The sequence below is a fragment of the Oncorhynchus gorbuscha genome, linkage group LG24, assembly GCF_021184085.1.
Source record: "Oncorhynchus gorbuscha isolate QuinsamMale2020 ecotype Even-year linkage group LG24, OgorEven_v1.0, whole genome shotgun sequence".
Classification (NCBI taxonomy): Eukaryota; Metazoa; Chordata; class Actinopteri; order Salmoniformes; family Salmonidae; genus Oncorhynchus; species Oncorhynchus gorbuscha.
The window spans coordinates 26,827,309-26,842,468 of NC_060196.1; the positions used below are offsets into that span (position 1 = coordinate 26,827,309).

Genomic DNA, 15,160 nt, shown 5'->3' on the forward strand with positions numbered 1-15,160 from the left:
TAGTCAGCACCTCCACACAAACTATTATTCAGGGTGTGTGCCAGCTCATGTTTTTTTTTTAAATCAGATATGTGAAAATGTAAATCATCCCAATGAAAAGTATCTGTGCAAAAACCATTGGACTTGGTGCTACAAGGTTCTATCTACAATCCAACTACACAAAGCTGGGTTGTCAATACAAAATGATTGTATATAAGTGATGTACTTATTGAGTCATGAAAGAGGAACACGTCAAGAAATAGTTCTGAGATCTGGGACTTGAAAACGACTCATCTCAAAATCATATATTTTGCTGATAGAGTCTTATTCCAAGTCTTTGTTTATTCATAGGTTCTGGTTGTCTTTTGCAATTACTTGGGGTTTTTTCCACCACTTTTTCAGAAGAATGGCCCTCACTTATTAAAGGAAAACTCCACCCCAAAACTATATTTTGGTATTTGTTTCATTGATCCATTGTTGATATAGTCCCAAAATGTTTTGCATGTCAGCAATCAAGTTTTCAAGATATATAACTTTTAAAATACAGAAATACAGCCAGTATGATGCATGTTACGTGTTTTGCGTTATATGAGGCAACGTGCATCATACCGGCTGTATTTTGGTATTTTGAAAGTTATTTTACCTTGATTTCTGACATACAAAATATTTTGGGACTATATCAACAATGGACCAATGAAACAAATACAAAAAGATCGTTCTTGGGTGGAATTTTCCTTGAAGCTCTTTATGGTAAAAACAAATACATAGGCTACATGTGCATTTGAGCATGGTTAAGGCCAACTGGAGAGACATTGCTGCGTTTGTCTTGTTCTATTTAAATACGAAAACCTTTACATAGGAGTATTTCACCAAAATTACAAACATACCACATTTTTATTGATAACTAGCAAGTCATTTACTGACTTTGGGTGTCAGAGACCAGAAAAGGTGTCATCCAGAGCTAAGCTTTAGCAAAATTGCTAGTTCTCTATAGGATATAGTGCAATTGTCACTTTTATGAACTATCACTTTTAACAAATGTGTGATGAACATTCATTCATATATTTGATGATGTGATTAGAAAGAATGAAGGGTATTATCTTTATTGAATCATTACATGTCTGTAATAAGTTTAACATTCTGTGCCATGTAGACTTTTATGGCTGAACCCAGGTGCGTTTCCACCCCCTTAAACAACGGATTTACAAACGTCTCAGGATTTTGATGCTCTGCACTTCAGGTACATTTAAGGTGAGGACCGTAATGGGTTATGAAATAAGAACTCACTACAACATCTGGGATGTGATAACTTTGATGCTCAATATCTCAGAACTATGTTTTGCACAAATATAACCTTATAGACCCATGGTCACGATATTTAGGGGTTCACTTCAAAGTCGAAGCCGTTCTGTCTGCGTAATTCAGAGGTTCCAAAGTCCTCTAGTTGCGCGGAACTGCTGGCCAGATGTGTGTATTTTCTATAAATAGCCTACAGCTTTGTGCGACTGAGGTACCTCCGCGCCGCGACAACCAATCACAAACGCAGGGGGCTGGTTGTCTTTGGAACGTTGTGTATGTTAAAAAATGACATTATATCGCAGATATCCATATCCGGTATTGCAGGATAACGTGTGCGTGCACGCGGAGGTGATTTGCAAATGCTTGGCCGAGGAGTGAAAAGGAAATCGGCTGAGAGGGGAACTGCACTTTATTTTGACCCCCCGGTGAGGGTGAGTTCTCTGTCGGGAGAAAGCAGGCGGAGCACACTGGTGATGTAGGCAGCCCATACCCAGGATAGAGTACTATGTCTGTATTTAGTCTGTTCAACAGCCTATATCAATGACTGTATGTTGCACTCCGGAAGTAATGGGATTATTCTCAATCACATAGTACTGTATATGGACAAGTGTTTATAGGAAATGTGGTGATTCTGCATGTGATATCGTGCTCAGTGTCCAAGGGCATTGTGCCTACTGTTCAATATTAATTTCATAAGGGTACGAGCATAGCCTACGGAGTGCATGCTTGGCTCAGCCTCATACTGTCACTGTTGACATATTCTACGAGTAGCCTATGAACCCAACCGATGCAGCGCATTTGAATGATTGGTCTATTTATAGCCACCTCGATTGTTTATTTCCCCTATGTATTGTTTCAATAGCGTCTACCGAATTGCATCAACGCCCTCGACACACTCACGCTCCGATACAGGGAATGACACTTGTCGTGACCCAGGGATAGGCTGCAGTCTGTGTCTCATATAGGGTAAAGTACTGCTGTCACGTTGAATATTCACTGAGAGGGAATCATATGAAATAATGTGCTAATTTCCTCTCTACGGAGAAAGCGTGCCGTTGAATGTGGCTCCAGGTAGTGCGAACACCCAAATGCTGCCACTGTGGAGAGTGAGAACTGTGATTGTAATCGCAGACATAGGCGGAGGGAATCGCCGTGGTGATTATAATTTTTTATGGACGCGCCCGGTGTGTATGTTTGCGCGTGTCAGTCGTGTAACACAATCATGTTACAGAGCTCGTAAATCGAGAGGAGCGCCAGTGCATCAACTACATCGATGTATTGATCTACCCTCATGCCGCTAGAAAGGACGCTCAATTTGTATGCAAACACAACGTGCCGCTGTAGCTCGAGGAGCGTCAAGAGAACAGAAGCAAGCAAGCAATTACATATTTGCTTGACAACTATTGCTGACAACTCACGAAGATTACCGACAAGGACTAAATACTTGCTTTTGAAAGTGGATGAGACTGTCTGCATGTCATTCCCGTAGGACCGCAATAAGTACAGGTAACAACACAATAACCTAGCGGTTAGAGCTCGTTGGGCCAGAAACCGAGAGGTCGCTGGTTCGAATACCTGAACTGACAAGGTGAAACATCAATCGGTGCTCTTGAGCAAGGCACTTAATCCTAATTTGTACTACCATGGCTGTCCCTGTAAAACAACACATTTCACTGCACATATTGCGTGTATGTGACATTTTTTTGTGTTGTTTTACTCTTACGCTGTTTACTAGTTTTCTGAGGGATATAAATATGTAGAACATGAGGAAGGTTGAATGCTCTGCGTCAGAAATCTTCTAATATGGGTGTAATTTTGCATTTGTTGCAATAGAACGATGGCATTCGTAAATTACATGTTAAATCTATTAACATAACATCATGCATGACCTTGTGTGTGTCAAAGAAATGCCATTGGCACATGTTGAGTTGTGATGATGGGTGACCCTGTTTTTTCAAGGGGTAGACCCTCCGAGATGCCTTTCCTGCACACTCAGATTGGATACACTTGACAGAGCTGTAAAGCTCAGTATACCCACTTTCAAGTGAGGTGTCACAACCAATTCTGTGGTGAAGCATTTGGTTGACAAATTGAAATGGTGACATCCCCTGACAATAATTAATTTATGGTATTGACTGATGAAGCGCAGCCAAAGACGGGGACCTGGTCCGAACTGACGCCCCATAAATAATTAGAAATCAAAACACTAAACCTGTGGAATGATTTCACATTCACTGTTACCAAACAGTAATGTCTTTTAAAGCGAGCTGAGGGATGGGCAATGGGGAAGTGCAACCACACTCAAATTAATAGACTGCAAGGATTGATATCTAAATTAGTTTGAAACCATGGAGCTATACAGTGTTCGTTTGCATTTACATTGCTTACAAACATGGGAGTAAAACAAGCTTATATTTTGGGTTCTGATGGGGAATGACAGTTGAACTAAGCTCAAGTTCTATTCGTCAAGAATGAATATGTGTATATATTCATTTGTACGTCCAAAAACTGATGCAGCAGACTCGATTCTCTTTCAGAATTCTAGATGCTACTTATTATCTATCCATATTAGGAGAACGTGGTCTAGTAAAGGCGTTGAAAGAATCGTCATGATGATTCTTTCAATCTGGACTAGTCTATACTGTATGACTCAGCTTGAATGTGATACCATGGTATCTAGAGATGTGGATAGGTGATTGAAAGTGACTCGGATCTCTGCTCCTCTGACAAGGATGTCGGACTCATTGCATCATTCACACTTAATATATGATTATAGAAGGCAGTGCTAGTTCCAACCTGCATGGTGTCTGCTCTTTACGTTATATTTCTATGATTATAGAAGGCAGTGCTAGTTCCAACCTGCATGTGTCGTGAAAGGCGAGGTACATCATGGCTGCAGGCTGCCTGGTTCTTGATAGGCATCATAGTGGAGGAATCAGTGTTTGAATTATAGAATTGCTGGGCACTGCCATAACAGGTCACAGCACCCCCGTAAAACACTGGCATCTCCTAAGCATACAAATATTATCTTTTGTCCAGGCCATTCTCACACATCACTCCTTAGAGTCCAACCACACGGATAAGCATTGTGTTTTTCACTGGGCTCATTGTGTAGTCGTGAAATTGTCCTTTAGACCTGATCCAACATTACTTTTTCCTCTCATCCCCGTAGTCAAGTTTATTTTCACAATAATCTGATCCCAGATCTGCATATAAGGGGGCATCTTCTGCTTGAGCCCCATGTACAGTGCATTCAAAAGTATTCAGACCCCTTGACTTTTCAACATTTTGTTATGTTACAGCCTTATTCTAAAATGGATTAAATAAATTGTGTCGAGGCACAGATCTGGGGAAGGGTACCAAAACATTTCTGCGGCATTGGAGGTCCCCAAGAACACAGTGGCCTCATGGTCATTCTTAAATGGAAGAAGTTTGGAATCACCAAGACTCTTCCTAGCGCTGGCCGCTCAGCCAAACTGCGCAATTGGAGGAGAAGGGTCTTGGTCAGGGAGGTGACCAAGAACCCGATGGTCACTCGGACAGAGCTTTAGAGTTCCTCTGTGGAGATGGTTGTCTTTCTGGAAGGTTCTCCCATCTCTACAGCACTCCACCAATCAGGCCTTTATGGCCAGATGGAAATCCACTCTTCAGTAAAAGGCACATGACAGCTTCTTGGAGTTTGCCAAAAGGCACCTAAAGGACTCTCATACCATGAGAAACAAGATTCTCTGGTCTGATGAAACCACGATTGAACTCTTTGGCCTGAATGTCAAGAGTCACGTCTGGATAAAACCTTTCACCATCCCTATGGTGACGCATGGTGGTGGCAGCATCATGCTGTGGGGGATATTTTTTCAGCATCAGGGACTGGGAGACTAGTCAGGATCGAGGGAAAGATGATCGGAGCCAAGGACAGAGAGATCCTTGATGAAAACCTGCTTCAGAGTGCTCAGGACCTCAGACTGGGGACAAGTCTCTGAATGTCCTTGAGTGGCCCAGCCAGAGCCCAGACTTGAATCCGATTGAACATCTCTGGAGAGACCTGAAAATAGCTGTGCAGTGACGCTCCCCATCCAACCTGACAGAGCTTGAGAGGATCTGCAGAGAAGAATGGGATAAACGTCCCAAATATAGGTGTGCCAAGCTTGTAACGTTATACCCAAGAAGACTCAAGGCTACAATGGCTGCCAAAGGGGCTTTAACAAAGTACCGAGTAAAGGATCGGAACACTTATATTTGCTCAAATTTAAGCAAAAAAAAATTGCTTTGTCATTATGGGTATTGTGTGTAGATTGAGAGGGGGGGGGCAATTTAATCAATTTGAGCATAAGGCGGTAATGTAGAAAAATGTGGAAAAAGTCAAGGGGTCTGAATCCTTACCAATTGCCCTGTAGATAGCATGATAAGTTGTGTTTTATATCTCACATGATCTGCTGTGTGAGCAGCACAAGTCGATGCAGAGCTAGCAGCTATAGTTGTTCCAAACCATCTAGTGTGTTTGCTTAATCAGCCCTTGTGGCGTCGGAGTGAGAGCAGCATATTATTGAGACACATTTAATCAAGCCAGGTTGTAATTATCATTGAGTTTGGAATTGAAGGCGGTGGGAGGCTAGGCATGGGTCATTCAGGCTAGAGGTAAACATCTTATTAACCATGTAGGAGTCTCTCACAGACTCTCACCACATAGGGCAACAAGGTTGTATTGGGTAGAAACGCACAGCTATAAAAATAAATAAAAAATGTCCTCATAAAAATAACAGAGCTTAATTAGGTTTATGGTCATTACGGTCCTCAGGTAATCTCTACTAAATGGAACAATTCCACACTACTTGCTCACTGTAGACAGAAAGGAACCCAATTTCGTAACAGCCTTGGTCACGAATAAAACATGCCGCCTCCATTGTTTTTTTTAAACAGAGCAAATAGAATCACCTAGAAGGCCTTAATGCCTGGGTGCTTGGGCGTTGGTTGGACTGTTCCTGTTTTCCCTTTTTCCCAAAAGCACTATCTGAGATGACCGCAGTCACACCTCGACCACAACCTCAGTCATTTCTGGTCAGGTCTTCCCCACATAAACACACATCTCCACAAGCACACATTGCATGGCACAATACGGCTAGGACTAGGAGTGGCCCTTGGAATTGCCGCTACTGTTCTCCGGCCTCTAATGACAGAGTCCAGCGCTTAATTTTAGTCTGGCTTCGCCTCTCACCTCAACGCCAGATTTGTTTTTCTTTAGGAACAATTTCCCTGGACTAACGTATGTCCAGCTTTAGTCAAGCAACACACGTTTTGTGTGTGCACAAAAACGCGCACACACACACACACACACAGAGCCTACTAACTGAACACGTTGGCAGAAAACGGCCTAACAAGTAGCAGTTCAGCATTTGAGTCTCTGTGTAACTCTATCACGCAGATGGACACTGACTCAGGCATGCCGACTCTGTTCGGAAAGAATTGAGTTACTATTTAAAAATCAGATGCTGCTGGTCGAGTGTCTATTTATAGTCTACTTTATATACCTATGCAAATCCTTTCCGACGTAGTCGTGCCGTTTCCTCATGTACAGAGGAAATGACTACTTCCTTCACAGTCCAACTCAAGCTCATTTCAGTTTTCTCAATGCCTTCATACATATTCCCCACCCTGTTACACTTCTGTATTATTGCATCTGAGTAGCAGTCGACAGTTGCTGTAAACACAATTCCATCTACTGCTGATTCAATTGCATTTCCTTCAATAGCTGCAGAGAGACTAGTTTAGTCTTGTGGGAACAGCAGGCAAAGTTGAGGGTAGGCAGTCTTCGAGGTCCTGAGGGAGGCAGAGGAGGGATGGATGGATAAGGTTTGAGCAGGCCGCCGGTCCAGCTGTCACCGACACTGACTGAAGCTTGTGAACCAACAACAAAACCCAGAGATGAGGATGCAGTGTAGGCATGGGAGGTAGAGACGTTAGGGTGAGGAAGGGTAACTTGGAGTTTGATTGTCTTGCTAATAAAGAGATTTCACGAGGCACCTGGAAAGTTTACGGTGGGGCTTTTAATGCTCAATGCGAACACACAGGTGACACGTAGAAGTGCTGTGTATCAACACACATTGATTAGTCAGAGGAAGGAGTTGCTGTATATTTCACTCCCTACTGCTTTGACGACCCATCTACTTCCTTGTGTGTTAGCCTTCCCACAATGCATTGCAGTATCCTCACACCTCTCAAGTGTCCTTCTTATTTGAATCCACTACTTACCTGAAAAGGCAAGTCACAGTCATCTCAAGTATCCCCCAGAGATACCTTACTCTTTCAAGTCTCAATGCCTTCTTTTGTGTGACAAATGACCCTTCTTTCACCCCATATCTCAAGGCTAAGCTGAAATATTTCACAGATACCTTCTTGAGTCTGACATCAACATATTGGCGGTGGAACTAAAAACGAATCCATAACCCTTCTTTACCATATGTGTCAAAGCTTCCTGTCAGACCAGTGATCAACCATACAAAAGATGGAAGGAAGGAAGGACGCAGTCTAAGAGCTTCCAACCAGAACCCTTAAGGTTCCCCTCTGTCTGAATCCTGTACTTTCCCTCAGGCTCCTCAACAGGCCATGTGGCCTTTCTCAGTGCTAGGCCCTAACATACTGATCCATTCATCATTGATCTGTGACAGTGGAGCCACATACTCTCTTAGTAGGAGTCTGGCTGCATAACTCCTTCTCCAAGGTGTGTGTTTATGTGCATTTGTGTAAAGGCTGTTACTGGCCAGACATGTCCGGGGTTTGTATTGGCCAACATTCATTAGCGCTCCCAGCGCTGTGCCATCTCCCAGCGCTATGCCATCTCCCAGCGCTATGCCATCCCCCAGCGCTATGCCATCTCCCAGCGCTATGCCATCTCCCAGCGCTATGCCATCTCCCAGCGCTATGCCATCCCCCAGCGCTATGCCATCTCCCAGCTATGCCATCTCCCAGCGCTATGCCATCTCCCAGCGCTATGCCATCTCCCAGCGCTATGCCATCTCCCAGCGCTATGCCATCTCCCAGCCATCCCCCCCAGCGCTATGCCATCTCCCAGCGCTATGCCATCTCCCATCGCTATGCCATCTCCCAGCGCTATGCCATCCCCCAGCGCTATGCCATCTCCCAGCGCTATGCCATCTCCCAGCGCTATGCCATCTCCCAGCGCTATGCCATCTCCCAGCGCTATGCCATCTCCCAGCGCTATGCCATCTCCCAGCGCTATGCCATCTCCCATCGCTATGCCATCTCCCAGCGCTATGCCATCCCCCAGCGCTATGCCATCTCCCAGCGCTATGCCATCTCCCAGCGCTATGCCATCTCCCATCGCTATGCCATCTCCCAGCGCTATGCCATCTCCCAGCGCTATGTCATCTACTGCTACACTGCTGTTTTTTACAACAAACAGGATGGCGATTGGGGTTCTATCATTGCCTTGCATAATGTTGACAGTTGATAATGGAGATTACTGATCGATGTGGAGGGAATCAGTTGACATTTCCCTGGTTCTTTGGTGGCCGTGTGAGATTCAACTTTTTGGTGTCTTTCATTTTGAGAAAATATCTCAGTATTAGTTGGAGAAGAAATTGAGAATCCATCCTTGTCATTACCATCACCCTCATCATTACCTGAACTACAAATCATCAGAGACATTATAGTGCTCGGGTCAGGGTTGGAACCAAAATGTTTTTCCAATCATTCTGAGCAAAACCCTATATCTGAGCAAAAAACTATATCTTGGGAACAGAAAATTGACATTATTTACCGATTCTCATGATTTCAGAATAACATTTTTGTTCCGGAATACTTTCGTTCTGGGTTCTGTTTCCATTCTTCAAAATCGCTGTTTGGTTCTGTTCCCTGAACCGGTTCCAACCCGTAGCTCAGGTTGTCTTTTTTTCTGTCAGACTGGATATATGTCTTAGCCGTGTGAGAGTATGCTGAGGTAGATTGAGTTTTACTTCAGCAGGAGAGGCAGGGGATATAAAGCAGAAAGGAAAATCAATGTCTTAACTAAAGGAGCTGGTAAATTATTGATGAGGACTATGTAATGGGATCCCTAGTGTCTGTTTCCTTACAACTTTGTCTGCTTGCCACTGTACTGTGGGAGAGGAGCTTGGCTGAGCCAAAAACCAACACCCAGATTCTCTATGGCTCTCAGTGAGCTCACCATCTGAGACTACATACATACATACATACATACATACATACATACATACATACATACATACATACATACATACATACATACATACATACATACATACATACATACATACATACATACATACATACATACATACATACATACATACATACATACATACATACATACATACATACATACATACATACATACATCACAAAAGTGAGTACACCCCTCACATATTTGTAAATATTTGAGTATGTCTTTTCATGTGACAACACTGAAGAAATGACACTGTGCTACAATGTAAAGTAGTGAGTGTACAGCTTGTATAACAGTGTACATTTGCTGTCCCCTCAAAATAACGCAACACACAGCCATTAATGTCTAAACCGCTGGCAACAAAAGTGAGTACACCCCTAAGTAAAAATGTCCAAATTGGGCCCAATTAGCCATTTTCCCTCCCCGGTGTCATGTGACTCGCTAGTGTTACAAGGTCTCAGGTGTGAATGGGGAGCAGGTGTGTTAAATTTGGTGTCATCGCTCTCACACTCCTCCATACTGACTGGTCACTGGAAGTTCAACATGGCACCTCATGGCAAAGAACTCTCTGAGGATCTGAAAAAAAGAATTGTTGCTCTACATAAAGAGGGCCTGGACTATAAGAAGATTGCCAAGACCCTGAAACTGAGCTGCAGCACGGTGGCCAAGAACATACAGCGGTTTAACTGGACAAGTTCCACTCAGAACAGGCCTCGCCATGGTCGACCAAAGAAGTTGAGTGCACGTGCTCAGCGTCATATCCAGAGGTTGTCTTTGGGAAATAGATGTATGAGTGCTGCCAGCATTGCTGCAGAGGTTGAAGGGGTGGGGGGTCAGCCTGTCAGTGCTCAGACCATATGCCGTACACTGCATCAAATTGGTCTGCATGATGGCTGTCGTCCCAGAAGGAAGCCTCTTCTAAAGATGATGCACAAGAAAGCCCGCAAACAGTTTGCTGAAGACAAGCAGACTAAGGACATGGATTACTGGAACCATGTCCTGTGGTCTGATGAGACCAAGATAAACTTATTTGGTTCAGATGGTGTCAAGAGTGTGTGGCGGCAACCAGGTGAGGAGTACAAAGACAAGTGTGTCTTGCCTACAGTCAAGCATGGTGATGGGAGTGTCATGGTCTGGGGCTGCATGAGTGCTGCCGGCACTGGGGAGCTACAGTTCATTGAGGGAACCATGAATGCCAACATGTACTGTGACATACTGAAGCATTGACACTTTGGGCCCAATTTGGACATTTTCACTTAAGGGTGTACTCACTTTTGTTGCCAGCGGTTTAGACATTAATGGATGTGTGTTGAGTTATTTTGAGGGGACAGCAAATTTACACTGTTAAACAAGCTGTACACTCACTACTTTACATTGTAGCAAAGTGTCATTTCTTCAGTGTTGTCACATGAAATGATAAACTCAAATATTTACAAAAATGTGAGTGGTGTACTCACTTTTGTGACATACATACATACATACATACATACATACATACATACATACATACATACATACATACATACATACATACATACATACATACATACATACATACATACATACATACACAAATAGTCACGAGGCCTGCATACAGACACCGCCTGACTTACACATGGTTGCACATAAACACAGACAGAATGAGTTGGAAATGTATGTTTCAGTAGTCATTCAATTTACATTCAAAGGTAATTCTGTAGTGTCACAATACACTGGTCTAATGAGACAATGCATTGTTGATCAATATCACCCGTCTGTATGGAGCACGATAACAGGAGCAAAATGAAGGGGGGGGCATCAATTCTACATGGATGTAGAAGGTAGAAGAATGAGCGGGAGGGAGGGATGTAGAGATGGGGAGGAAAAGAGAAAGTGAGGGAGACCAGGTGAGACCTGAAAGCTGCCTTTGTGTGGCGGCTGGCAGGAGGAACACTGGTCTGCTCTGTGAGGTGTTCCATACACACCACAGACACACACACTGGGGAGTTATGGGGGGGGATGCTTTGGCAAACATACCGGGTTGCTGTTTTCAAATGTAACAAAAATCCACTCTCTCCCCACCCCAAGATTAACAGACATTACACTGTCATAAAGTGGCTCTATTTTCCCTTACTTTACCCATCTCCATTTTGAAGTTGCTAAACGGCTCCCCGTTTCCTCCTCCACTGCATCTCAACTGTTTCTGACGCTGTTCAACCAGAGCTTGAAGTACGTGATAATATCAGAGCTGGCTGCTTGATGTTCGACATACTGAAACCAAAACACCACGGTTCCAGGACTGGATGTCAAAAGCATAACCAGACCAAACATTCAAACTACTTAGACCATTTTCAAATATAGAGTGGTGGTATGTTTAAACTTTGAGAGTTAATGTTTTTTTTAAATGTCTGTCACACCAGAACTAGAACTATCTGAACTGAACTGAGCGAGGTCTGTGTTTTGAAGAGACTATGATTTCATCCTCAGTTCAACTCGGGGGGGGGGGGGGGGGGGGTTATAGTGACTTTTTATGTGAATGAAATGACCACCGCTGTGCTAATTTATTGCTGAGTGTGTACACGCTTCATACTGATAGTGTATGTTTTGGTTGATCCAGTATATCGGCATGTTGGTATGAGCGTGTGTTGTGCATTACATAATGGTGTGAGACCGTGTTCCTTGACTTGTTAATGTGCATCGTGCTGCTGGGCTCTGGCTGTGCTGTTAAGTGCTCCTCGGGTTGTGTACTGAGCTGTGATCTCATTTATTTGCGTCCTCAGGAGAGACCCGGGAGACAGCGGGCGCCATGAGGCGGCGAGGAGGGCTTGAGAGAGAGGAGACATCGTCCTTCATCATCCACAGCATCGGGCAGTGCAGGAAGTGCACACACGCACCACAGAGACGGTCTAGCAAGAGACAGGCTAACGGCACCCGAATCTGAGCGGGAGAAACCGGAGAGAGTGGCTTCAACATCCATTTATTTATCCTCAATGGGCTCGAACTGGATGGGACCAGACTTGGAAGTGACGATGTCCAAGTTAACACACCGTTCTATATTGGACCCTCCTTGTTAGACCTTTCGAAATAACTCGCCCACCGCTCTGAGGCTTAGAACTGAGGGGCAGAGAGAGAAAAAGAGAGGAGAGTGATAGAGGAAGAGAACGAGAGGCACTCTGGGCCCCATGCAGGCGCGTAAGAAGTATGTCCTGCTGGGGCTGTGTGCTTGCTGTTGGCTGCTGCTCTTCTACTGGGGAGGCGGGGTCCAGGTCCGTCTCTTCAAGCTGCTGGGGCGGCCGAGGGGTGAGGTGGTGCGTCCCTGGCCCAACTGGACCGACCGGGCCTTCCTGCCGGGCTATGCCCAGCTGGAGGAACTCCAGACGGGGCCGGGTTCCGCCGAGTCACCCCACCAGCGTCACCAAGCCTGGACGGGCATCTATAAAGACAGTCGCTGCCGCATGGAGACCTGCTTCGACTTTACGAGATGTCGACGTAGAGGGCGGGACGGGTTTAGAGTATACGTCTACCCGTCGGAGAAGGGCGAGCGCATATCGGAGAGCTATCGTAAGATACTGATGTCTATAGGCGAGTCGCGGTACTACACCACGGACCCTCGCGAGGCGTGTCTGTTCGTTTTGGGGATTGACACTCTGGACCGAGACCAGCTCTCGGGGCAGTTCGTGCCCAACCTGGACGATCGTATCAAAGGTTACCCGCTCTGGAACGAGGGACGGAACCACCTTGTCTTTAATCTGTACTCGGGGACCTGGCCCAACTACAACGAGGACCTGGGCTTCAATATTGGCCAGGCCATCCTGGCTAAAGCCAGCCTCAACACGGAACACTTCAGGCCCGGGTTCGATGTCTCCATCCCCCTGTTCTCCAAGGAGCACCCCCAGAAGGGGGGCGAGAGGGGCTGGTTGGTGCGAAACACAGTGCCCCCACGCAGGAAGTACCTGTTGATGTTCAAAGGGAAACGGTATCTAACGGGCATCGGGTCGGACACCCGTAACGCCCTGCATCACATCCATAACGGGAAGGACATCGTGTCCCTCACCACATGCCGTCACGGGAAGGACTGGGAGAAACACAAAGATGCCCGCTGTGACCATGACAACCTGGAGTATGAGAAGTAAGTCAGGATTTGGCATTCTGCCAAACTTCCAATTCAGTTAGTCACTCATTGACAACAATGCATGACTAAGTGAAAATTCGACTTAAGTGGAAGTTAGGATTCTCCCCTTAGGGATAGGTTATTATTGTGAGGTGCTGTCATAACTTGTGTTCAGTTTCATCAGGAATACACGTTGGGCTTGTACTTGTATGGCTTAGTTTTGACTTTTTCTGGCCGTTTATTGTGGCTCTTAGATTTAAGGGTTTTGTGAGTTTGATTTTCACTCATCTAAACTGAGGTCTCCTTCTGGATATTATCTGGCTTTTACAGTTACTGTTCCAGTTATCATGTTAGGAATATTGAGTGTTGGTTGTGTGTTGTGTTAGATTTAAAGTATAGAGTGTGGTCCTGGTTGTGTAAGGTCTTGGTGACGAGTTTACACCCCTTTTTTAAAGCAAGTCAACATCCAAAGACCAATAGATTGTCCAAAGGCCAATAGAAAAGGTTCTGAAACCTCCTGAGAAGTGTGTTTATTCATCCATGCGTAGAGGAGCAGTGTCACGATGCAAAGAGTGAGATTGAGGACAGGGAAAGTTGATTGGCTAAGAATAGGGGGAGGCTAACAGTTGATTGGCTAAGAATAGGGGGAGGCTAACAGTTGATTGGCTAAGAATAGGGGAGGCTAACAGTTGATTGGCTAAATAATAACAGTTGATTGGCTAAGAATAGGGGAGGCTAGCAGTTGATTGGCTAAGAATAGGGGAGGCTAGCAGTTGATTGGCTAAGAATAGGGGGAGGCTAGCAGTTGATTGGCTAAGAATAGGGGGAGGCTAGCAGTTGATTGGCTAAGAATAGGGGGAGGCTAGCAGTTGATTGGCTAAGAATAGGGGGAGGCTAGCAGTTGATTGGCTAAGAATTGCAGTTGATTGGCTAAGAATAGGGGAGGCTAGCAGTTGATTGGCTAAGAATAGGGGGAGGCTAGCAGTTGATTGGCTAAGAATAGGGGGAGGCTAGCAGTTGATTGGCTAAGTATAGGGGGAGGCTATCTTTTTATGTAGCTTCCAACACAGTACACCAGTAATCTGGTCCTGGTCGGTTACCTCTAGAATAAGAGAGAGAGCGAGTGGAGGGACATGTCTTACCCAGTAATAGCAGTTGTCATCTGGCCAGGACATAGCTACCTTTCTGGGTTGTTGACATTGGGCCAGTGGTGAAGGGAAGGGGACGGATCTCCCACTCAATACTGTATGAATGAGCTCATTTATTCCACACATAACAAACGGTCTGCTCAGACATCAGGGGGTGTGGGGGCTTATGTTATATGATAGTGATTTGGATATGGCGAGGGGTTAGATAGGGGTGACAAAGACCTCTCTCTGATTCTCATATCCCGAGGAGTGGGTGGGCTTTTAACATGAGAACCATGCATGGAAGTGGAGTCAGAATGAATTAAATGAAGGCATTATGATATATAAATGTCCCATGAAGCTGAAGGATTCTGAGAATAAGGTTAGGTAACGACTCCCACCATCCATGTCTCTCTCTCGCTCTCTCTCTCCAAATGCCATTCTTCCTCCCTGTTTCTCCTGACCTCC

General features: G+C 44.9%; 1 protein-coding gene across 5 annotated transcripts in view; it reads left to right on the forward strand.

The window, feature by feature from the left end:
- The first annotated feature begins 1,522 nt into the window (after positions 1-1,522).
- Positions 1,523-15,160, forward strand: part of LOC124012587 (exostosin-1c-like) — a 75,834-nt gene continuing 62,196 nt past the window's right edge. The window contains exons 1-2 of one of the 5 annotated variants that reach the window (XM_046326364.1): positions 1,523-1,709; positions 12,235-13,583. In XM_046326364.1, the coding sequence (XP_046182320.1) occupies positions 12,637-13,583 (947 nt within the window). In that variant the 5' untranslated portion in view covers positions 1,523-1,709; positions 12,235-12,636. Of the gene's footprint in view, positions 1,710-2,183; positions 2,867-12,234; positions 13,584-15,160 lie in introns of those variants that run through there. The other 4 variants (XM_046326366.1, XM_046326365.1, XM_046326362.1 and 1 more) reach the window with 4 other exon arrangements.